This window comes from Hypoxylon trugodes (genome assembly GCF_022578975.1).
Source record: "Hypoxylon trugodes strain CBS 135444 unplaced genomic scaffold F4822scaffold_13, whole genome shotgun sequence".
NCBI lineage: Eukaryota > Fungi > Ascomycota > Sordariomycetes > Xylariales > Hypoxylaceae > Hypoxylon > Hypoxylon trugodes.
The window spans coordinates 89787-112706 of record NW_026250028.1 but is presented as its reverse complement, the minus strand read 5'-3'; the positions used below and the strand labels follow the sequence as shown (position 1 = coordinate 112706).

The following is a 22920-nucleotide window of genomic DNA, read 5'->3' as shown; positions in this document are numbered from 1 at the left end:
TATTATTTTGGGGCCCTTTTTTACAGCATGTGCCTTAGCTAGTACGTACTACCTTAGGTAGGTACTGCTCAGCTCGCTGCTGCCTTCAAAGGGAAAAAAAGCACCGAAAAAGTCCCAAAAAGTCCAACGCAGAGTAAGTCGGTCACGTGGTATTGATACTATTTTTGGACACATGCAGCAACCAACTCCCGGTCCATCTAAAACAGCCGTGCTCGTGGCACCAGCCTCCGCCATCGAGACTCTCAAAATAGAATTCGGCATAATAGGCATTGGACGCCGGAGGGAGCTCTTTCATCAAGAAATCTCGATTTCTCGTCAACTAGTTTTCTCATTCTATCTAATCTTCAAATTCGATTCAGGGGAACTCGGTATTACGGCGTCATTTATATCGTCTATACTTGTTTATCCAGCTCGGTTCCAACCAGTCGAAATCCTTGGTGGCTTATCGTATAGCTTACCTAGCTTCCCTAGCCTACCTACCTTTCACAGATCTATTCCCCACGTTAACGGTGATCACTTACACTTACATTTACACTTACAACGACAATTGCACCTCCGCTTACACAAAGCTTACATGAGCCTACTAACAAGGGGTCAATTGTATGATATAGGACAAGATCTTGTTATACTCAATCTTAATGAGAGTAGGGGACCTAATTTGTTACTCGGGTCCCGAAAAACAGAAGATCTACAACAAAAATTTATGTGAATTATTCAACCCAGCACACATTCAACATTGAGGGCCCACCGCTTCATATAATCGAAACACTCAAACCGCCGATGGGGATCATTGAACGCTTTGCTATCTTATAACTATAAGATGGCCTTATCTACACCAACTAGCAACGGTTCCCGTCGTTTCAACCCACTTCTATCTCCATCTAAGAATGAGACGCCCAGATCAGTAGGGATGGTAAGACCTACATTACCTCAAAGGGGGGTGACGAGTGCTTCTATTGAAGATGCGTACGTAAGCTTCATACTTTACTGCAACCCTGCAGTGCCGTTGGAAACAGATACGTACGCGCTGAGAGAAGCTTTTCGAACGCCACCAAAAAGTGAAGGCAAAAGCTTCAGTACCTTCACCTTGTTCGAACTTATCAAAAAGCTCCACTCAAAGGAGCTCAAAACGTGGGCTGAATTAGCCCTGAAGTTAGGCGTGGAACCGCCGGATCACGACAAGGGCCAAAGCTCTCAGAAGATACAACAATATGCCGTCAGATTAAAGGTAAGATTCACCCAGTCACATCCACGTTAAGCAACAGCGTGGCTTACTCCTGACAGCGATGGATGCATTCCATGCATATAAATGCCTTTTTCGACTACTTAACGGACAATCCGCATCCTTATTGGACCCAGATCCCTTCAGACCCGAACCCCGTATGTGAAGATGGTAGAGATGGTGTCGCCGCTGAAGATGACATGGCTTTGCGTGCTTTACTACCTCATATTCGGCCACGGCGGGGTCGGAAGAGACCCGAGGAAGATGGACTCAGCAAATCTCCCTCCCAAAGGCCAAGGTTAGATTCCCCGACACCAACACTAGGTGGAGAACCTCGAACCTCTCGTCCGGACTCTTTGGATGCTTGGACGGCCCACCCAGATGGAAGGAGCGCATTCGTTTTTCCACCTGTCGACCCAAGATCGAGTGTGTTACCAGAAACGAATTCAGCCTACCCATGGGGTAATGATGTTTCACGTGAGCCAATGTCGGCTTATCCCCAGTCTGCTATGACACCTTCGACTAGAGGAGTATTTTGGGGGGACCCGAACGAACCCCGTTCGGCCATTAGTCCTAAAACCAAATCCCTTGGTCGTCGTCACGGAGCTAAGGTAGTATCTTCTGCTTGGAGAAGCGGTGGGACGTCAACCAGTGGTAGACCCCGAGGAAGACCACCAACAAATCGGCCTGGTGAGAGCTCGTTATCCGCGATTCCAGATGAACGTAGGGAGCTCCAATCGGCGATTGCTTTCGGCCAGAATACTCCCCAATCAAGCCCGCCACCTCCGCCTCCACCAATGCCCCCTCCAGATCCGGTACCTAAATCGGCTGGACCTACTTCTGCGCCGACAGTAACAACACCGACGTTAACACCAACGTCTGCTCCCAGCTCACGACCTTCCCGACCTGGTCGTTTATCTCTCCAAGTGCCAGACCGACCTGGCGGACCTGTCAGATTAGCTACACCTCCACCACCCGTAGTAATGGTGAATGGTAAGAGTACAGCTAATGGGAACACTGCCAATGGCACCCGTGCTCCGATGGACCCACCTGTCGAAGAGACCTCTTCATTTTTCACCCATACCACTACCGTATTCACAGCCAAATCAAAAGATGATCCTCCGGACTCGCCTACACGTTACAATCCAGACGACAGCGACCGGACAAACTGTGACGAGATTGAAGCTATGTTCGTAGCAGATATACTGGAATGCACATGGTACGACGAAAAAGGCCAGCGTGGACCCCCCGCCGGCATTGATGAAGCGGTCGCTCTAGTCAAAGCAGTTATAGCGACCATAGCGCGTCGCGCACCTACTAAAAAGGCATTTCTTCTCAATCTATCCACGCTCGCAGGAACAAAATACCTTCAGAAAGCAGGTGGCAACACGGTACAGCGTGTGGAGGTCGGACCCGATTTCACGCGATACCAATGCTCGTGGGCGCTCAGGTACGGATCTGCGGCAAGCAGTCAGCTCACGCTTACGGAGACGGTACCTCATGCAAGGTGGAAGAGAGGCGCGCAACGACCGGGCGAAGAGAGGTCCGCAGCTGATGTACCGGCGGAAGGAGAAGAAGCAGCAGCATTTTGGAAGGCGAGATATGCGGACCTGGTGAGAGTGGTGAATAAACGGAATGAGGATGCTACAAGGGTACTTTGGGGGGTGAGAGATGGATGAGAAGGCTGATAGGGCCTTCAGTGTACAAGGGAGTGTATTAGTATGCTGTGGCCTGCTATTTGCTATTTGTGGTTTATATCTAGTGTGTTGGTTTTAAGGAAAAGGAAGATGGGAAAAAAAGGGGTGCGGATAAGTGAGATGTCTCTTTACTTCGGGATTAGCTCATGGCGTCAAGCATATGTGCACATGTACTTTTTCTTCATTTCTTTTGCTTTCATTTAAGATACCCCCCGAATCGTATGTATTATCAGGTTGTTGCTAGCGAGATGGAAAAAAACCAAATTCTTGAAGTTGTTCACCGTAGAATAGATTCCGACGTATTCCGATCTAGCTTGCGGAACGAGGCAAAAGTTACCTAGGTAGGGTTACTGTTTCATATGCGAGTCGGAAGGTACTTTTGATAATTGATATATGTATCGCAGCCTCTCTTAGAGAGAAGTAGGGGTTACATGTAACTTTATCTTTTTTTTTATATGCTACGTACCCCTAATATGTTCCTTTCTTTCCTTCAACCTCATATGCTAAATCCTACAGACAATATCCTATAATAATTGAATCGCTTTTTACCATCTAATTTCAATCCTAAATAACACGACATGCTCCAACATCGTTACCTATATCTACAGTCATTATGCCAGAGAATGCTAAATATATACAACCGTATGAACTAGTATCGCGTGCTACACCGTTCACTGACAATATGACCGCAGCCGTAATGCCTCGGAATTTCGATACCATGCCTCTACAGAGACAGGCCGTTACGACACAAAGGCTCATGTCAACCTCAATCATAACCTAAGTGCCAAGTTTGTGACCTAGCAAGCACCTATAATAGATAGCTCGATTAACCGACATGGGCCTTACAGGATATCAAACCCATTAGCCGGTATCCCCAAAGAACTTCTCCTCGACGAAGTTACTAGGTTTTCTGAATGGCACGGTTTATGCGAATACGTTCCGCTCATGCGCAAGGGGGCCCTCGTTGCCCAAGATCCTGCCAATTTCGAAGACATCGAGGGCCCCGAAGCACTTTGCGTGGATGAGAAAGAGGCATTGAGAACAGAGGCAGCACATAAATGGAGGATCCCTCGGCTTCTTTACTTGACGATAATCACCTGTTCGATCGGGGCAGCTGTTCAAGGATGGGACCAGGAAGGAAGCAACGGAGCGAACCTAACATTTCCCCAGCAATTCGGCATCAGCGGGAATGCGGATCGTGATGTGCTCCTAGTTGGTCTCATCAACTCAGCCCCTTATATCGGATCGGCTCTCATCGGGTGCTGGCTTTCGGATCCGCTGAATAATCTCTTTGGCCGAAGAGGTAATATAAGATCCCATCTTACCCTCTTTCTTTGAAGGGGACATTTTTGGCCTAACTTAATTCAGGGACAATTTTTATATCAGCGATATTTTGCCTAGTTACCCCTATCAGTGGGGCTTTAAGTACAACATGGAAACAGCTCTTCATGTCAAGAATACTTCTCGGTGTCGGTATGGGTATCAAGGCTTCAACCGTACCTATATTTGCAGCCGAGAATAGCCCAGCTTCAATCCGTGGTGCTTTGGTGATGTCGTGGCAGCTATGGACGGCCTTTGGTATATTGCTCGGATGTTCCGCCAATTTAGCAGTCGGCCAACTTGGTGAACTCTCCTGGCGACGTAAGTGCCCGCCATTATAACCAACCTATTATTTCTCTTTCTCTTCGTGAGTTGACAAACTATACTGGGGTAGTCCAAATTGGCTCAGCTTTCATCCCGGCAGTTCCACTTACGCTTCTTATTCTGTTTTGCCCAGAGTCGCCGCGTTGGTATGTGAAGAAAGGTAAGATTTATCGTTTCAAGCATAGGTTCCCAAGGGAATACACTAATAGATGTAATAGGAAAATACAAAAAAGCTATGAAGACGCTCTTGCTCCTACGCAACCATCCCATACAAGCAGCCCGCGATCTATATGCTATTCAAGCCCAAGTTGAGATTGAGAACAGGGCTGCCAGCGAATCGACTTACTTCAAGCGGCTTATACAACTATTTACAATTCCTCGCGTCAGAAGAGCGACTCTAGCCTCATTCGCGGTTATGATAGGGCAGCAGATGTGTGGTGAGCTGCCGGCATGAATGAAAGGCTTCGCGAGCTGGAATACTGATATGTAGTAGGCATCAATATCATAGCCTTCTATTCGTCTACTGTCTTCAAGGAGGCTGGAACTTCCGAATTTAATGCCTTACTTGCGTCGTGGGGGTTCGGTCTAGTCAATTTCATCTTCGCTTGGCCGGCTATCTGGACAATTGACACCTTCGGTCGGCGTTCGCTGCTTTTGTTCACGTTTCCCAACGTAAGTTGACCCCTGAAATGTTTACCGCTTTCGCGACGATCTGATTAGGCCTCTCGCTAACCCTTGATCCTACTAGATGGCATGGTCGCTATTAGCTGCCGGTCTCTGCACGCTCATCCCGAAGACCTCCGGAGCCCACGTGAGCCTAGTAGCATTGTTCGTCTACATATTCGCAATATTCTATTCGCCCGGCGAAGGTCCCGTGCCATTTACCTACAGCGCGGAGGTGTTTCCACTTTCACACCGCGAGGTTGGGATGTCTTGGGCTGTAGCGACTTGTCTGTTTTAGGCGGCAGTCTTGTCAATCACATTCCCAAAGATCCTCGCAGCTACGGGTGTTTTGGTAAGTTCAACTCCAATTCGTACGAATTCGCAAATCTTCGGTGCATGTAACCGATTGTTGGGTGTTCTAATATGATAAATCTACCAGGGCGCATTTTGCCTATACGCAGGGTTCAACGTCGCAGCTTTCATTATGATCTTCCTGTGGATGCCCGAGACGAAGCAGCGTACCCTCGAAGAACTCGACTATGTCTTTGCCGTACCTACAAGTGTCTTCATCAAGTACAATTCCACGAAGGCAGTTCCATGGTGGTTTAAGCGTTATATTTTGTGGCGACGTGATGCTACCCTTGAGCCCCTATACCATTTCGATAGAGTTAACGATACCATTGCCGATCCGCCAAGTATCGCAACACAGGATGAACCAGTGACAGCTAGCGAAACGGGGGCCACTATTAATACTAGAGAGTCCATCGTGGCCACGGAAACACAAAGCTTCGCTACAGCCACCGGCGCCGATACTATTACTGTGTTTTCTCAAGCTGATAGAGAAGCAGTGGCTCTTCGTCGCTATTCTTGGCACGGCCCTGGTCCTCGTAGACATACCGTTACTGACGAAACATATTTCGTCTAGACTGCTGACGTTTACGTGGCATTTGAGTCGTTTTTCAATTAGTCTCGCGGAATAGAGGGATCAGATCGTACCTATGTACCGAGTCGGAGGTTGTCTAACCATGAATAGATAGAATAGATTATACAAGATATTACAAATTTGATGTTCTCGAATGTCTGAATGGAGTCATCTCGGTAAATAGATAGCCTAAACACTGCCACGATATAAAAACCTGCTTGTTTAGTGGACTTGGTATATAACTAGGAATGGGTGGATGGCTATAAATCAATGAAAAAATTCGCGAGCTGATGTCACAAGTTAGTCCAGCATTAGTGTCGACGCTATCAAAAGTTCGCAAGGCGATGTGATGACGATCAGCGAGCGTGGCTTGCCCCGGCGTGTTTTGAAATTCGAGCTTGCGGCACTTGAGGTATGTGTGAGTGGATTCTTGTTATATAACGATTTTCACAACTAGCCGCTCCCCTCACACGCACACCCCTTTTTTAATCTTGTCTCCGAGTCCCCCACGACTTCGGGATCAGAATAGACGATTAACGAGAGAAGCTTGATTCTGTTATGCAGTATATCGATAGTGGCATGCCGCCGCACTGATCCATCAGCCCCATCCGGGACCATTCCCGATTGTCACCCAGCCGTATGGAGCGAACTGCTGCTGGAGAATGATGGGATCTGAGATCTGCGTAACCAACTGCTTATTTTGATAATTTTCTCAGCTGATAAGACTGATCTCCAACCACCTTTTCGTCTACTCGTGATCACCCTCGCATCAATTAGACTTGGTATCTTCCAAGGCAGAGAAATTATACCTGCCTTTCATTTAAATGAATAAAATAGCAGTGCGCAACTTGAAGCGATAAGATTCCGAGATGGCTGAGGAATTGGTATATTTGTAATTATTAATCATATGTACACTCGTCATTTTGATGATCGACCTTAGGGATATTAACGGAGTAACAAAAAAGCTGGGACAATGTTGAGAGACAACCAAGATCTCACGGGTTTGCCGTGGAGAAAAAAAAGTCGGGCTAGATTTTTAGGGCAGACTCATCCGATACTTTCGTCATTGGTCTTTAATATGGTGTACCACTATGGGTGCACGGCCTATGCATCGTTGTACGTACCTACCTACGCAGAATGTACAACCCTTTTTACATAATAACAACTACCCAAGTACTTTTGTATTCAGAGATATATATATATATATGTACTTCCAACTCATAGATATGTTAGATTAAGTACATATGCACATGCAAGCCATCATTCTGTTTGTTACTTCCTAACTACATGTACGTATACATTGTTAATAAAAGGCAGGTGTAAATTCTATGTATTCGTGGCGTTTCGACTTCTGAAACATGACAAAGACAGGGGAAAGCATGCTATATAGGAATGTCCCTGCTAAAGTATACGAAGTGCTTCTTCCCTTTTATAGACTAGTACATAATTGATTTAACATTCTACAGGCTAGGGACAGCAGCATAATTAACCGGATGATACTTTTGTTCCTACCCGCCAGCACCAACCAGCCAGCCAGCCAGCTAACTGCTCACCCTGTTCACCGTAACCCCCTGACTCGGGTAGCTATCCACTGCCAAGGGTTAACAATTTTGGTGGCAATTGGCCAACCATATCACGGGGAGCTGCATGTAATTGGAATTCAAATCTGCTGAAACATCTAGATCAATTACCCCTGGATAACGTCAATGGTACATCTTGGCATGGAAAATTTATTCCACAAAGAAAACCCTTAAAGCCTTTGATTTAGAATATTTCTAAAGTAGAAAGTTAATAGATGAATGACTTTATTGTATAGGATGAGATGAACTTTGATGTATACTAAATGTTACATATGGGATAAAGGGACTATAGTATCGTCGTCGATTTCTTTCCCTTATACAACTGTAACACCTTCCACAATAGAACTCGACTAATACAATGTATCAGACAGTGTGCATGGATTAAGACAGGAATACACGGGTTTGTAGAGCGGGCAGAGCGGGTAGGTACTTCCCTCGGTATGTACTACCCTACCCAATTCTCTTAGATCGATTCTCATGTGGACCCCTTAAGACCCTATCCACGTAGAGCGGACCTTCCAACGCGTCAATCCTCCACATCTGCAACCCCCCCATCGGTCCTACATCATCTAGTCTAGTCTGCGGTAGTATGCGGTACATTTGGTACCACCAAGCAGAAAGAGAAAAAAGACTGCATGTGCAACAGCGACCCCTACCTATTACATGTAGCTTCGGTAGCATATACATGTATGTAGTGACATAGTGACATAGGTACTTACTACTATGTAGAGAGATTCGCGATCTTTCTTTTTTCCTCTTCCATCTCTTCCTCTCCCTTTCTTTTCTCCATTTTCCCATCTTTGACGGTTCCTTGATTTTCTTTCCTTGGTTCTTTTTACAAGCATATGAAAATACCATGCTTTGGACCTATTCTTCCCTCTATTAGACACTTTCTGTCGTCTTGTCTTTCGTTTTTTGGTCTACCTATTCCTCCAGATTCATAACCTCCCGTATCCTACCTACCAAAGGCCTACGGTTAAACTCATCTTTGTCTTCCCTCGTCTAATTATAGAGTGCACTGCTTTCACCGCGCTTCCGATCGATTGCCTGGTGCTATCTCGAGGGAAGAAGGGAAGGGGAAACAAAATACACGTGTATCACTCGTTCGCTTGTATATCCCAACTCCCATCCCATTTTATAACATAATAAGGGAGGGAACCCTCTGAGCCGCTCTGCTGGGTCGTATTTAGACGGCTATCTAACGTTACTACACCTACATATCCCCACACCTCGATGTCGATCCGCTCTCCTCGCTCACCAAGGGGTTTTGTGCAACTAGGCAACTCACGGCCTGATATGGATAACGAGATCCCCTTGACACAAGTACGGAGCAATGCCAGCTCGACTGGCGCTAGAAAGCCCAACCAAGGCACTGCAACCGGCTTCAGTACACACAGCCAGAATTCACCCGACGAGAATGAGAAGCATAGTTTCTTTCACCGTGGTCGAAGGAGAGCTAATAAGGACGAACCTGCTAAGGACAATGACCACCTAACTTCCGAAGAGACCTCCCTCAATGCCATGGGAAGGCTCTATAATAGGATTATTCACGCGTCTGTCGTCACGCGATATCTCGTTTACATTGTTCCCGTGGCTCTCCTTCTGGCTGTTCCCTTGATTGTCCTCCCGGCAACGGGGAATAAGGATAATATTTTGGTCGGTCATGGCTCACGAACTAACGGCGATGAACTCCCCGCGGTATACAACCCTGGTCCACCCTTATTCTACCTTTTCCTCTGGATAGAACTGGCATGGTTGAGTTTATGGGTTGGCAAGATCGTCGCTCACCTATTACCTCCAGTCTTCATGTTCTTCACTGGTGTTGTCAGTGCTGGAACTCGCAAGTATGCGATTGTCATTCGTGCTCTCGAAATTCCGCTCTCGCTTTTCTTCTGGGGGCTGGCTACTTTCTTGATTTTCACAGGCCTAATAAAATCCAAATACGATGACGTTGACTGGGTTATTACCATTCGGAGAATTTTGGGCGCTCTCTTTGCTTCTTCGGCCGTGTTCCTGGGTGAGAAGACTATCATTCAACTCATTAGCGTTACGTACCACCAGCGATCCTTCGCGAACCGAATCAAAGACTCGAAACGAGAAGTTTATCTTCTAGGATTGATGTACGATGCTTCTCGGCAGCTGTTCCCTATGTATTGCCGCGAGTTTATCGAGGAGGATGAGCTTATCAACGATAGCATCGAGATAATGCTGGCTGGTGGCAAGAAAGGGAGAAAAAATAAAAAGAGCGGAGTGGCCACACCTATGAGATTGATTGGAAATGTCGGACGCATCGGCGACAAGGTTACATCCGTCTTTGGAAATTTGGCCTCCGAGATCACTGGAAAGGAGGTTTTCAACCCGAACTCAGCTCACTCGATCGTCGTTGAAGCTCTTGAAAAGGCTCGAACTTCGGAGGCTCTCGCAAAGCGTATTTGGATGTCGTTCGTCGTCGAGGGTAACGAGGCTTTATATGTGGATGACATTATTGAAGTTCTCGGACCCGCCCACCGTGACGAAGCCGAGGAATGTTTCGCGGCAGTCGATGCGGACTCGAACGGTGACATCAGCCTTGATGAGATGATTCGAAAGGTGGTCGAAGTTGGAAAAGAGAGGAAGGCAATAGGAAATAGCATGAAGGATATTAGTCAAGCTTTGGCTGTGTTTGACCAGGTTCTCCTTTTCATCGTTCTTCTGATCGTTATTTTTATCTTCCGTAAGTGACTACCTATTGTCCCGCCTTGCCATAACATACTAACGAAATACCACAGTTGCTTTCTTCCAGAGCTCATTCATCACCACTCTCGCAACCGCTGGTACAGCCTTACTTTCACTATCCTTCGTTTTCGCCGTCACAACTCAAGAGTTTTTGGGTTCTTGCATCTTTCTGTTTGTCAAGCATCCATACGATGTTGGCGACAGGGTCGATATTGTGGGTTCGGAGAAAGAGCAGCTGGTTGTTGAGAAGATTTCCCTGCTTTACACCGTCTTCAATCGTATCGACAAGATGCAAGTTGTTCAGGTGCCGAACATTGTTTTGAACAACCTTTGGATTGAGAATGTTACCCGAAGTAAAGCCATGAAAGAGGTTATCGATGTCAACGTTTCGTATGATACCTCCTTTGAGGACATTGAACTCCTAAGACTCGAAATGGAGCAGTTCGTACGGGCCTCAGAAAACGCGCGAGACTTCCAACCGGATATCGTTATTGGTGTTGCGGGTGTCGGTGATTTGGACAAGCTTCAGCTGAAAATTGCTATCAAGCACAAGTCCAATTGGCACAACGAGGCTATTCGTGCTACTAGGCGATCCAAGTTCATGTGTGCGCTTACTCTTGCATTGAAGAAGGTTCCCATCTATGCACCTGGCGGTGGTGGTGAGGCACTAGGCGGGCCCACGAACCCATCCTATTCTGTTGCAGTCAGTGACTCGGACGCCGCTGCCGCTCGTGACAAGGCCGGCCAGGAAAAAGAAGCTAAGCGAATGGTCCGGCCAACCCCGGAGAGGAACCCTTCAACATCCAATAAATCTGGCGATCGGGAGGCGAAGGCTGCTCAGGGTCTCAATACCTTAGATCCTGCAAAGGCAGCTGCCGAAGACTGGGGTTACAACCGGGACGATGACTCACCTGATGATTCGCGCGATGCGTCTATTGAACGAAAGCGCTCAAATGATATTGAGTCGATGCGGTTGGATCTTCATAAGCGGGAGAGCCAACGTAGTGGTGGCCGCCGCAGAGCAGGTGAAACCTTGCCGCCTCAATCCATAAGCGAGAATACTCCAGGCTTCCAAGTAACTCAACACATGGGACCGTTTGATGAAGAAGCGCAATTAGGTGGTCCCAACCCTTATAACACCACTTCCCACGCAGGGAATTCATTGCACCCACAAGCATCTACCCGAACCAATCAATCCGGTAGACACGCTTCAAGCGGATCCGCAGCTCTCGGCCGAACGAGGTCACCGAGCAACCCCTATCAGCAACAGCGATAGAACCGCGGACTTTCTATGCCTTAAATGATTCTTTCATTTCTTCATGATAGGCATCTCTACATATAGACTATGACTTCTTTCTTTCATTAGTGGAGGCGTTAAAATGGGGAGGTATTATCATAAGCTAGATGCTTAGTCTCACGAGGATAGTTGTCGGAAGAGCTCCGTCACCGCCACGAATATTTACGTTAGTATGGGATAAATCGAAGGGTTGTCAGCAGTCCCTTATAGAAAGAGGCATTGGTTGTAGTCCTTTGAAGACTAACCTAGAACACTCCCTGGTACAATAGATTGTATATATTTCGATCCTTATATATATTTATTTGCGAACTGTGGATGTCGCTTCAGACTTGCCAGTTTATCAAGCATAACTTGAGAATTTCCTCATTTACCCGTAATGCACTCTGTGTTTGCCATAAATCCCAGTTTTCATTTCACCGAATAGAACTACTCTAGATACCTATCTCCCTACCTACCTAACCAACCCCCATGGTCCCCTTTCCATTTTCCCTTAATCACTTTCCCTGTCGAGTGCCCTTTATCGCAAAGCCCAGGCCTGTCCCTTATTCCCATTCCACGAAACCTTGATAGACAACCCGCGCGCATGATCCTCAGGCACCGAGAACGTAATCTCGCCTTTAATTTCAGAACCCTTTGTCACTGCAGATGTCCCTTCCTTCGGCTTACACAATAGTAGACCTTGTCTCCAGTGCGTATCCTTGCCATGGGGACCCGTTGTAAACGCAATTCGGTTCTGCGGGTCAGCGGCGGCCCATTCGGCAGCCGTGGAGGTGAGTTCCACCTTGTGCGACGTGGAGTCGCGGACGGGTGAGAAGAACATGTCGAACCAAACCAAGAATCCGTCGAGCGCATCGATATCCCGAGACAGCGTGGTCGAGAAAGCGGCGCCGAAAGATAGGTCCGCGACTTGGGTTTCGTAGAGGTTGAGGAGCTTGAAAGGGCTCGGGGTGCCTGGAATTGTGCTGGTGTTCTCGGGGGTCGAGAAGAATGATAGAGGGGTTGGGTGGGGGATAGATGAGGAAGATGAGGTGGTGGAAGCGGTAGTGAGGGGCCAGCTTAATACACGTGCTTCGTCGTAAATACCGGCTTGCATGGCGTGCATATCGAAGCCGTATACGTCCCGCCAGAAAGATACGTTGTCTGCGACGTATTGGGGATCGGCAACTGGTGCGACCCAAATGCTTGCATGTGAGGGGACGAGTAGGCCGGAGGGGCGCAGATACTTATCGCGCGCGTATAATACGGAGGGAAGCATAGCTTCGAAGAGGAGACAGTACCCCATCCATTCGCTGACAATGATATCTACCTCGTCAACGGGTAAAGAGGCCTCTTCGATGCGCCCGTGCACGCAGGTAATGACTGACGATAAGCCGTTGTGGAAGATGTTTTCTTGCGCCTTGGTGATGATGGCGCTGGCGTCTACAGCGATGACTTTGGCGGCGCCGGCCCGTGCGCAGAACATGCTAAGGATACCGGTTCCACAGCCAATATCCAGGACGGTTTTACCCGCGAAGAGGTGCTTGTTGTTGTAGATGAAGTCCCGGTATGCATCGGTGCGGACGGTGTCTTTGAGCATGGTTTCGTGGATATCTTTTTTTATTCGTTAGTTTAATGGTTCGAGGAATATTATAAAACGTAGGTGAAAGGTGCTTACCAGCTCCGGCGTAAGACTCCCAATAATACTTAGACTCATCCTCTTTCTTCTCACCCCCCTTTTCCTTACCCGCGGATTTCGCAGCAGCTGATTCAGCTTCGGCTTGGTCGACATCGCCCCAGCGTTCATCGAGTGTCTGTTGCACGGCGACGCGGTAGCTGTCGAATTGAGTTTTGACGCGGGCGAGTTCCTCCTGGAGCTCGTTGTTGCGCTTGAGAAGGTCGTCGACTAGATCTCCATTGCTGCCATCTTGGGTAGGGGCGACAGGCTTCAGCTCCGGTAGATCAAAAAGTCCCAGAATGACTGCATCGTCGTCTAAGACTGGTTTAAGATACTGCTCGTGATCGATATCGGACCACGAGATGTCTTCGGTCACGGAGAGACCTTCGTGGACGCGTTGACGGACTGAGAATGTTAGTGATAAATACGACCTGGTTTATATAAATTTCCGTTGCGGCCGTTGGATAGAGACATTGAAGGTCGCTAACATTTCAAAGCAAACATCGCGAAATTTGGAGAATTTTATTTTTATTTTAGAGAAAAAAAAAAGCAAAAACCAAAAAGAAATCCGAGGTTGACTTACTGAAATTAACAAGTTTAACACAACCATGAAAATCAAGTTGCAATCGCTGTCTAACGCCCAGGAAATCAAAGCCATGCTTCTCCTTGCAATGCGCAAGCATGGACATAACATCGGGAAAGACCCGATCGTCTAAGAGTGAGATGACCTCGGGGTCTTCTTCGTTCTCGTCCTCGACTCCCTCGGCATCGCTCCATCCTTCATCCTCTTCTCGAGAGTCTGAGTCTTCCGAGTCGCTGGGCGGATGACGGTCCGCTTTACTTCGTGCCGAACTCATTGTCGTGTTTGCCTTGTTTTTACTGTATCTTTCTTTAGTCCTAAGGATATGTAAATTGGGAGTGAAATTGGTGCATGAGAAGGAGGGGTGAGAATGTGATATATGAAATATTGTCAATGCCATATAACCTACCTAGGCACCTCCTAGGATATATCTTGGTTGAGACGAGGAAGTATTCTTACGTCTTACGCCCGGATATCCGAGCTATATTTACCTCGAGGTTATTATGACTGTTATTGTTTAATAGGGATTAATTATTTGTTGATATATAGCTGTTTTAATATCACGAATCGCTTAAGAATTTGTTATAATTGTGGACATATTGGTAGCTAAAGCATAATAGCGGCACGGATAAGTGCTTATCCACTTTAGTAGATACTGCATCATACACGCTATTTGCATATAATCATACTTTTTCCCAAGAGGTGTTACATTCATAAGGGGGGGAAGTATTCTCAGTCTCTTGCTGAAATCTATGCCTTTTTCCTAAATCAGGGGTATTGGCGGCCGTTTCAATTGAACTATTTATAAGCATCTCATTTGTGTCTGTACCTTATTTGGAAACGCCAAAGACATTCAATCCACATCATCGTCATCGGCATCATCTTCATCGTCGTCCTCGTTTTCGTCTTCATCATCTGATACAGTTTCGCCCAGATCGGCAAGTCGTTTCTAGAATTTATTTGCTCAGTAAATGGTAAGGGTAACATATAAATCGAGAGATAACGTACCTTATACTTCTCAGCCTTTTCTTCCAGATCGCCAAATACCATCAAAAGATCGTCAAGTTCGGTTTGAATAGCAGATTTCTGCTCCTCCTTTTCTTCCAATTGCGTTCGAGACTGTTGTGTGGTGTTAATACGACCCGTCATTTTGAAGGGAATGATGTTTTAATTACCTCTTCTAACTCTTCGTCCTTTAGTGACAATTGCTTCTTAAGATTTGCTACCTGCTTCTCAAGATTCGAACATCGTGCTTCAACTGTTTCTGTCTTTGATTCTTCGGCTGACAGCTTGGCGGAAAATTCTTCCTGAGCAGCATGTAATTCCTCGGTCTTTGCTTTGTTTGCCTATAAACTGTTAAACAGGTACACTTAACAGATATCGCAATTGGATGTACCTTCATGAGATCAACCTCGAGACGGCTAATTGTAGCACGAAGATCGGCCATGTCTGCTTCAGAGCGTCGCTGGATGCGCGCCGCTTCCGTTTCCGCGGTTTTGCGAACGTATTCGAGCTGCCTTTGTAATTCGGCTTGCTTCTCACGATAATCAGCATAAATACCTTCCGCGGCCTTCGCTGCCTCTTTTTTGAGGGCTTCTAGCTGCTTTTGATGGGCTTCGTCTTTTGATCGTTGCTGTGCCTCGATTTTCCTGCAAAGGTAAGCAAAAAAAAAAAGTTGACTATGAGATGTTCGTCCACTCACTTAATTTCCTCGTCATGGTGTTTTTGTATAGCTTCGTTGACATTTTTTATTCGGGCCAAGTCCGCAGTGGAAGATTCTTTGGTTCGTCGATGGTCTGCTTGTTCTTGACCGAGCTTTCCTTCAAGTGAGGACATATCGGTTAATGTTGCTTGCAATGCTCGCTCTTTTTCGTCGAGTTGCGCACGCAATGAATCCACCATTTCGCGAGATATGCCCTTTTGTATGCCATTGGTTACCACAGATATTTCCATGCCGGGGTCACGGTCTATGGCTCTTATCATACGACTATAGTTGTCCTTGAAGAAATCCACGAACGTTGCATCGAAATAAACGTCCGGTAGGTTGCCTGTATTGTCGAGTTTCTGTGGAAGAACCTCGAAATCTCTTACGAAGGGGTGACTTCGTAACTTATTTAGAGTATCAATGTATTTATCCCGGCTCATTCGGGATGTAAGGACAGAGTGTAAAGTAGATCGAGGAATCGGAGAGTCTTTTGTCGAGAATTCATAGACAACCCCTAGGATCATTGCACATAAGCCCTGAACAATGGCGCTGCTCGAGTTGTGTTGTACAACTACTTGCGCTAATGCTTGGATATTGCTGCCTTCGCCTAGGAAATCATTAACCCCGTCGAGGTCTTCGAAAAGCCATCCAATTAATAACATCAAATAACCCACAGAAATTCGATCGTCATCCGATCTAGCCAGGCTACTGACGAGGTGAGCAGTGATGGTTTGAATGCTTGTCACGACTTCTTCGCCGCTATCCGCGTCACCTTCCGTCACGGCCATAGCAAGAGCCTTTCCTTCGACATTTTCAAAAATAAGGTGGAAAGTGATGACAGCGGCAAACCAATGCCGATAAGGATCTATCGGCGACGAACTATCAGACGGTCGGAGTAAAGTAGTCAATACATTGGCTGTTTCGTCTACACCGGATGCATGTCCTTCGATTGCCCTTCGTAGGAAGTGTAAGCGGACGTCGGGATGGTTGAAGAAATATGCTTTAATACATTGACATGCGGCTAATCGTAGATCAAACGCTTGTGGTGTTGGTACACTTAACGTAAGATCCAGAAGGCCGTCAATTACATAGACAGCCGGAATACCATTCGATTTCCCTGCCTGTCCATTGGTTGGTGGGTCCGTTTCTAGTACTGAAGGAACCTGCAATTGTGCAAAGGTCTCTTGTAGTTTGGGATTACCTCTAATGATATCGGCACAAGTCGTCAAAGCCTACGATATGTATGTAAATAATTTTTGTACGACATTTCATATAATGGGGAGGAGTTCGAACCTCTGCTCTGATTGGTAGCTCTGCACCATGGCTAAAGGCAAGTTGTAAGGCGTGGTAGAGCACGCCATGCTGCCAAAAAGCTGCTTGATTTTGCAACGTGCCAACGGCGCCAGGGACAAGGAACAGCCGAATGACTGCAAGTAGAGCATATATATTTCTGTTGCGCTGCTCCTGGGCCCAACCGGCAACGTCCTCTTCGCCTCCCTTCCCAGGGTGATACGTACTCTCCAATAATTTAGCTAATTGTGGGATATAGCCCTCTTCGCGGAATAGGCTTTGGTTCGATGGGTTCAAGCGCAGAAGGTTGGCAAGAAGAATAAGACAATCCTCGACTATCCTGTCACCTTCAAATAACGATCCTTCAGCTTCTATTATGGTAAATGCACGCCCAAATACGTTTGAAAAAGCCACAAGCTTCTGGATATCGGGCGACGAAGGTGTCAAATAGGTGAGGAGAGTGAGAGCCTCATTACGAACGGCGTCCCTTCGATCGTCAAGGACGGCAACTAGCCTCGATATACCAAGGGGGGCAGTAAAGACACATATCTCGGTTCTTTCGGTGCGAGCGGAGAGAATTGCAAGGAGTAGCTGTAGGGAGTATAAACAGGAGTAGAAGTCGTTGGTTTCGAGAAAGTCTAAGAGTAACGTAATGTTCTCTTGTCGTTGAGTGAATTCGTCAGCTAACCAGAGTGCAATCTCTTCCGAAGCTTCAGGGCTGTCTGGATTCGGGTTGAAGAGCATCAACAATGTTTCAAGGACAACCTTGACAGTATCGACATCTTCGCCATCTTTAGACAAGCTCCCTATAAGACTTCTCAGTGCACCCGACGCAACTGAAGCGGGATACTCTTTAGCGAAACTTCGTAAACCGAGGATAGCAGCACGGCGATCTTCGAGGAGGGTAGCGGAGCTTAGTCGGCCGCTGAGAATAGTTATTGTCTCGCTGACGGACTGCTTGGCCGGAGCAGATGTGATGTTGGCGAACATGATTCTTGCTGCTGCTCGATGATCACGTCGTTGCGGATGAAGTCCATTTGTGGGGTGGTTACCGAATTAGGTGCATGATATCGTTCGAGGTGCAATACCGCTTGTTAAGTCGTCGATACGTAAGGGCGATTGCGTGTTCGAGTCGTATTAGAATAAGAATAAGAAAGTAAAGAATACACGGAGAGCCCTGGAGATATTTTGGCCAGATATCGATAACACAGCGAGGTTTAGGTAGCCCTGGAAGTCGGCAGGTCGGTACCTAAGCTAGCCTAAGATGACCTAAATCTTAGCTTTAAACGTCGTATTCCAGAGTAGTCTTTAGCGTCTATCCCTAAAAATCTCCCATAGGTTGGATGCAACTAATGGGATCTTAGTATCACTAAAGAGCATCATATCGTTGTGGAGAGTCACTAATTCTGCAGCCCACGAAAGTTGTGGGGGCTCTGGATGAGTAACATTGTTGGGCTATGACGTTGATTGGTCAGTTTTAACTATCGCCTGCTGCGAACACATCCACTGCGACAAGGGTCTTGGTCAAGGCTTCGCGACTTGAACTTTTGCGCCGCCAATTCTTCTTTATTCAACCCTTCGTTATTTTAGGTCACCACTTTCAAAACCACCACACACACACATCTTTTGATGGTCGCAAACAGTGCGCTTGGTTATTCGGGAATTCCCCGATTATAATTTCGCACTTAATCCTGCCGGGGATTGGCCCTATTCCTTCTACTTGTCAAGGAATCTGAATCGGGTCGTTGGTGAATGGGGATTTTCCATTATCATCATCAGTCGCATATGAGTCTATAAGCAGCCGACCTGAAGTAGATTGAAAGAATAAGATCTATCATACCTCATGTGCCTATCTCTCGTGCGGCTTGTCGTTTCCGCGCTTCTTTTCGCTCCTTCTCCCTGTTTGAAGAATCGACACCCGATATTTAGCCCGGACTAGATCGATTCGCCGTCGCCAGTCTGGCAACTTAAAAAATAAAAAACCACTACCATCATCGCTATCAATACCCACCGAGTTCTTTATTTACTTTATTTCTAAGGAGACCGATAATTCCAATACCGCCAAGATGGGTATTCCCGCTGCTTTCCGATGGCTTTCCAGCAAATATCCCAAGATCATATCTCCCGTCGTAGAAGACCGACCGATTGAGATGGATGATGGCACCGTTATTCCTGTCGATACGACCCGTCCCAATCCGAACGGCGAGGAATTCGATAATCTCTATCTGGATATGAATGGTATCGTACATCCCTGTTTTCATCCCGAGGACAAACCTGCTCCTAAAGATGAAGAAGAGATGATGCTGGAGATTTTCAAGTATACCGACCGTGTGGTCAACATGGTTCGCCCCAGGAAGCTACTCATGATTGCTATTGGTAAGCCGGGTCCTATTGAACACTCATATCCGTCCGTTGTTAACTTGTGCTAACTATGATTTCGCAGACGGTGTGGCACCTCGTGCGAAAATGAACCAACAGCGATCTCGACGTTTCCGTTCCGCTCAAGAAGCCAAGGAAAAGGCAGATGACAAGGAAGAGCTTATGAAGATGCTCAAGAAACAAAATGGTGGCGTATTACCACCTACGACTCTCGAGGAGGCAGCGAAGAGAACGTTCGACTCCAACGCGATTACCCCTGGCACACCTTTCATGGACATACTGGCGTTGAGTTTGAGATATTGGTGTGCTTATAAGCTTAACACCGATCCCGGTTGGGCTAATATGAAAGTCATTATATCCGATGCTACAGTGCCTGGCGAGGGTGAGCATAAGATCATGGACTTTGTCCGCTCCCAGAGAGCATCCCCCGATCATGATCCCAACACGAGGCACGTTATCTATGGATTAGACGCTGATCTTATCATGCTGGGACTTGCTACCCATGAGCCTCATTTTCGTGTCCTTCGAGAAGATGTCTTTTTCCAACAAGGCAAGGCGAAAATGTGCAAGATATGTGGTCAAAAAGGCCACGATGCACAGAATTGCCGTGGCGCAGCTAAGGAAAAGGAAGGCGAATTCGATGAAAAAGACAAAGCTGCCCCTCTGAAGCCGTTCATTTGGCTTCATGTCTCGGTCCTGCGAGAATACCTTGCTGTTGAACTTGACGTACCTGGGTTGCCATTTCGTTATGATTTAGAACGTGCCATCGACGATTGGGTCTTCATGTGTTGTTTCGTTGGTAATGATTTTTTGCCCCATCTTCCTGCCCTCGAAATCCGCGAAAACGGCATCAATACATTGACCGCCATCTGGAGGGACAATTTGCCCTACATGGGAGGGTTCGTTACCCAAGATGGTCATGTTAATCTAGAAAGGGCCCAGTATATTCTCAATGGTCTTGCGAAGCAAGAAGACGCTATCTTCAAACGACGGAAAGAGACAGAAGACCGGAGAGAAGCCAATTTCAAGAGACGTAAGCTACAAGAACAAAGGAACGGTGGCCAGAATGGTCGAGGTTACAACGGCGGCAACGATAACGGACTTCCCGGTGGTCTTTCCAAGGCTCTCACACACGACATGATTGTCAATCGAGGAGCGACTCAGGAAACTAACGAGGCGAATAAGAGCGCCGCGGCAGTTCTTAAGAGTCGAATCCAAGCGCTTCAGTCGACTATGGCCGATGGCAGCGCTGGGAAGCCTGCTGAGAAGTCTGAGGAGACACAAGCACAGCCTTCTGCCTTGGGTAAGCGTAAAGCTTCCATGATGGAGGAGGAAGGTACGAATACTCCCGCAAGTAGTTCGGCTGCAGGCGAGGAGCCAGAAGACACGGTTCGACTATGGGAGGAGGGCTACGCTGATAGATACTATGAACAAAAATTCCACGTGGACAAGAAGGATATTGAGTTCAGGCGCAGCGTAGCTCGATCTTACGTTGAAGGACTTGCCTGGGTCTTGAGGTACTATTATCAAGGATGTCCGTCGTGGGAATGGTACTACCCTTACCACTATGCGCCATTTGCTCAGGATTTTGTGGACATTGGCAAGATGGAGATCAGCTTTGAAAAGGGCAGGATCGCGAGACCATTTGAGCAACTGATGAGTGTGCAACCCGCTGCATCTCGTCACGTACTTCCGGATATTTTCCACAATCTTATGACTGATAAGGATAGCCCAATCATCGACTTCTATCCGGAAGAATTCGAAATTGATCTGAACGGCAAGAAGATGGCATGGCAGGGTGTAGCACTTCTTCCATTCATTGAAATGCCTCGGTTACTCGCTGCGATTGAAGAGAAATATCCTCTTCTAAGTGCTGAAGACGCTGCCCGCAACACCGCCGGCAAGGCCGTACTTATATTATCCGAGGCAAACCAAGGTTTATACGACGACATAATAACACATTTCTACTCCAAGAAACAGGGTGATCCTAAGTATAAGCTGGATCCCCGTTTAAGCCAAGGTCTATCTGGTGGGGTTGAGAAGGTCCCCGAATACCTACCCCATGGTACCTTAGAATATCCGTTAGACAGAAAGGTCATGCCCGATGTAGATGACGACCGGTCATTAACGTAAGTATTTAGAAATGTTAAAAACCCCAATCATTTTCTTTCGGACGCTAACTTCACCACAGGGTCTACTACGAAGTGCCGTCAACCTCCCACAACCACAAGTCTATGCTTTTGCGTGGCGTTCAGATGCCGACCCCTGCACTCAATCATAATGATAAGGAAGAGCTAAAGGGAAAGATGCGAAATGCTGGCCGAAGTCATGGAGGCGCACCTCTTGGACGCCAAAACTATGACGGTAACAGGAGGGATCGAATCAATTATGGGCCAGATTCCCGAAGAGATAATAGGTCTGATCGACCGCCGTATCAAAATGGCTACAACAATGGCTACCCAATTCCTCCTCCGGTCCCACCTCCGGGCTGGGCACCACCACCGCCCCCCGGATATCCCGGCTTTAACAATAGTTATCCGCCACCTCCGCCTCCGGCTTATCTTAGCGGTGGACGTGACTCATATGGAAACGGATACGGCGGACAGCGCGGAGGAGGGCATGGAGGTAATTACGGAGGAGGAAGAGGAGGTGGTAGTTATGGAGGAAACCAAGGGTATGGGGGAGGATACCCGCCGCCTCCGCCACAAAATAATAATTATAGTGGTGGCCAGTATAACAGGCCGCCTCCCGGGCGCGATAACCGAGATCGACGACCATATGATGACCGTAACGGCGGCCATCGAGGCAACCGTGGCTACGGAGGATATAGATAGATGAAGTGGAAATGCATTGGCCATTGAACAGGTGACCTGTGAAAAGAGTATGGCATGGCCTAGTTGAGACATGCTAAGCTGCGTTTACTATAATTAGATGGTTATAGAAAATTAAAAAGGGTGTCATGAGGGTTAATAAATCAGCAAGCAAATAATGATTGGTACATGAGAGCTTCTAGTTCGGTCCCTTTCTTTCTCTTCGTGCCTACGTAGGTAGTAGATATTGTCCAGTGCCCATGGTAGATGCTCCATATATATGCTTCAATCCGTCTTACTCGTACGATTTTCTGCAACTGGTTATCTTTTGTCAAACATGGGTCATCTCGTGCCTCAATACTGCAACCCTTAGCGTTACTTATTACCTCTCGACGGTGCTAGATGGAATCCAATTACACCAGTTACCCGTATGTAGGTACCGAACCTTGGGACGAGAAGTATGGAAGCATAAACTCAAAGGTTCGGCCCGTAGTGGATTAGGAAGTGGATAGCTACATGCTATACTTGGACCTCCAATGGTAGTTATAGTATGTGGCTGCAAACAAGATTCAAATACCTTAGGTAGGTAATCGAAATTGGCATGGAATCTCTCACGAGACGACGAGGATCGATTAAGATTTTCCCAGCAAGAAATAATTAGCAGGAGTCATGGGATATCAACCAACTGTAACACGCTCGAGCTTTTTTTGCGTGCCTTGGCGGTATTGCAGGGAACTTGACGAACATTCTTTCAAGGGGTTT

At 47.1% G+C, this 22920-nt stretch overlaps 6 protein-coding genes across 6 annotated transcripts; 4 read left to right on the top strand and 2 right to left on the bottom strand.

Annotated features, from left to right (window-relative positions):
• Positions 1 to 401: 401 nt before the first annotated feature.
• On the top strand, positions 402 to 2983 carry F4822DRAFT_96151 (ARS binding protein 2-domain-containing protein). The gene is made up of 2 exons (XM_051464226.1): positions 402 to 1228; positions 1285 to 2983. The coding sequence occupies exons 1-2, from the start codon at positions 821 to 823 to the stop codon at positions 2899 to 2901; spliced, it is 2025 nt and encodes a 674-aa protein (XP_051308533.1). The 5' UTR covers positions 402 to 820; the 3' UTR covers positions 2902 to 2983.
• A 549-nt stretch (positions 2984 to 3532) lies between these two features.
• Positions 3533 to 6151, top strand: F4822DRAFT_440836 (uncharacterized protein; the record flags this gene model as incomplete). Its single annotated transcript, XM_051462800.1, has 10 exons — positions 3533 to 3561; positions 3612 to 3707; positions 3768 to 4222; positions 4288 to 4560; positions 4634 to 4723; positions 4782 to 5000; positions 5057 to 5235; positions 5312 to 5461; positions 5525 to 5578; positions 5666 to 6151. The coding sequence occupies 10 exons, from the start codon at positions 3533 to 3535 to the stop codon at positions 6149 to 6151; spliced, it is 2031 nt and encodes a 676-aa protein (XP_051308532.1).
• Positions 6152 to 9024: 2873 nt separating this feature from the next.
• Positions 9025 to 11719, top strand: F4822DRAFT_439168 (Mechanosensitive ion channel-domain-containing protein; the record flags this gene model as incomplete). The annotated part of the gene is made up of 2 exons (XM_051462604.1): positions 9025 to 10441; positions 10497 to 11719. The coding sequence occupies 2 exons, from the start codon at positions 9025 to 9027 to the stop codon at positions 11717 to 11719; spliced, it is 2640 nt and encodes an 879-aa protein (XP_051308531.1).
• Positions 11720 to 12099: 380 nt separating this feature from the next.
• F4822DRAFT_422504 (S-adenosyl-L-methionine-dependent methyltransferase) lies at positions 12100 to 14533 on the bottom strand. Its single transcript, XM_051459894.1, has 4 exons — positions 14384 to 14533; positions 13978 to 14273; positions 13395 to 13799; positions 12100 to 13330 (listed from the first exon to the last, which is right to left on the bottom strand). Exons 2-4 carry the CDS (start codon positions 14249 to 14251, stop codon positions 12258 to 12260), a joined length of 1752 nt encoding a protein of 583 aa, XP_051308530.1. The 5' UTR covers positions 14252 to 14273; positions 14384 to 14533; the 3' UTR covers positions 12100 to 12257.
• Positions 14534 to 14541: 8 nt separating this feature from the next.
• Positions 14542 to 18208, bottom strand: F4822DRAFT_422501 (p115 like vesicle tethering protein). Its single transcript, XM_051459893.1, has 6 exons — positions 16973 to 18208; positions 15677 to 16911; positions 15371 to 15623; positions 15150 to 15320; positions 14983 to 15093; positions 14542 to 14923 (listed from the first exon to the last, which is right to left on the bottom strand). The coding sequence occupies exons 1-6, from the start codon at positions 17957 to 17959 to the stop codon at positions 14828 to 14830; spliced, it is 2853 nt and encodes a 950-aa protein (XP_051308529.1). The 5' UTR covers positions 17960 to 18208; the 3' UTR covers positions 14542 to 14827.
• A 297-nt stretch (positions 18209 to 18505) lies between these two features.
• F4822DRAFT_422500 (exoribonuclease 2) lies at positions 18506 to 22903 on the top strand (the record flags this gene model as incomplete). The annotated part of the gene is made up of 3 exons (XM_051459892.1): positions 18506 to 19345; positions 19413 to 21477; positions 21540 to 22903. Coding segments are annotated over exons 1-3 (3014 nt in total), but the record flags the coding sequence as incomplete, so codon positions are not given.
• Positions 22904 to 22920: the final 17 nt, after the last annotated feature.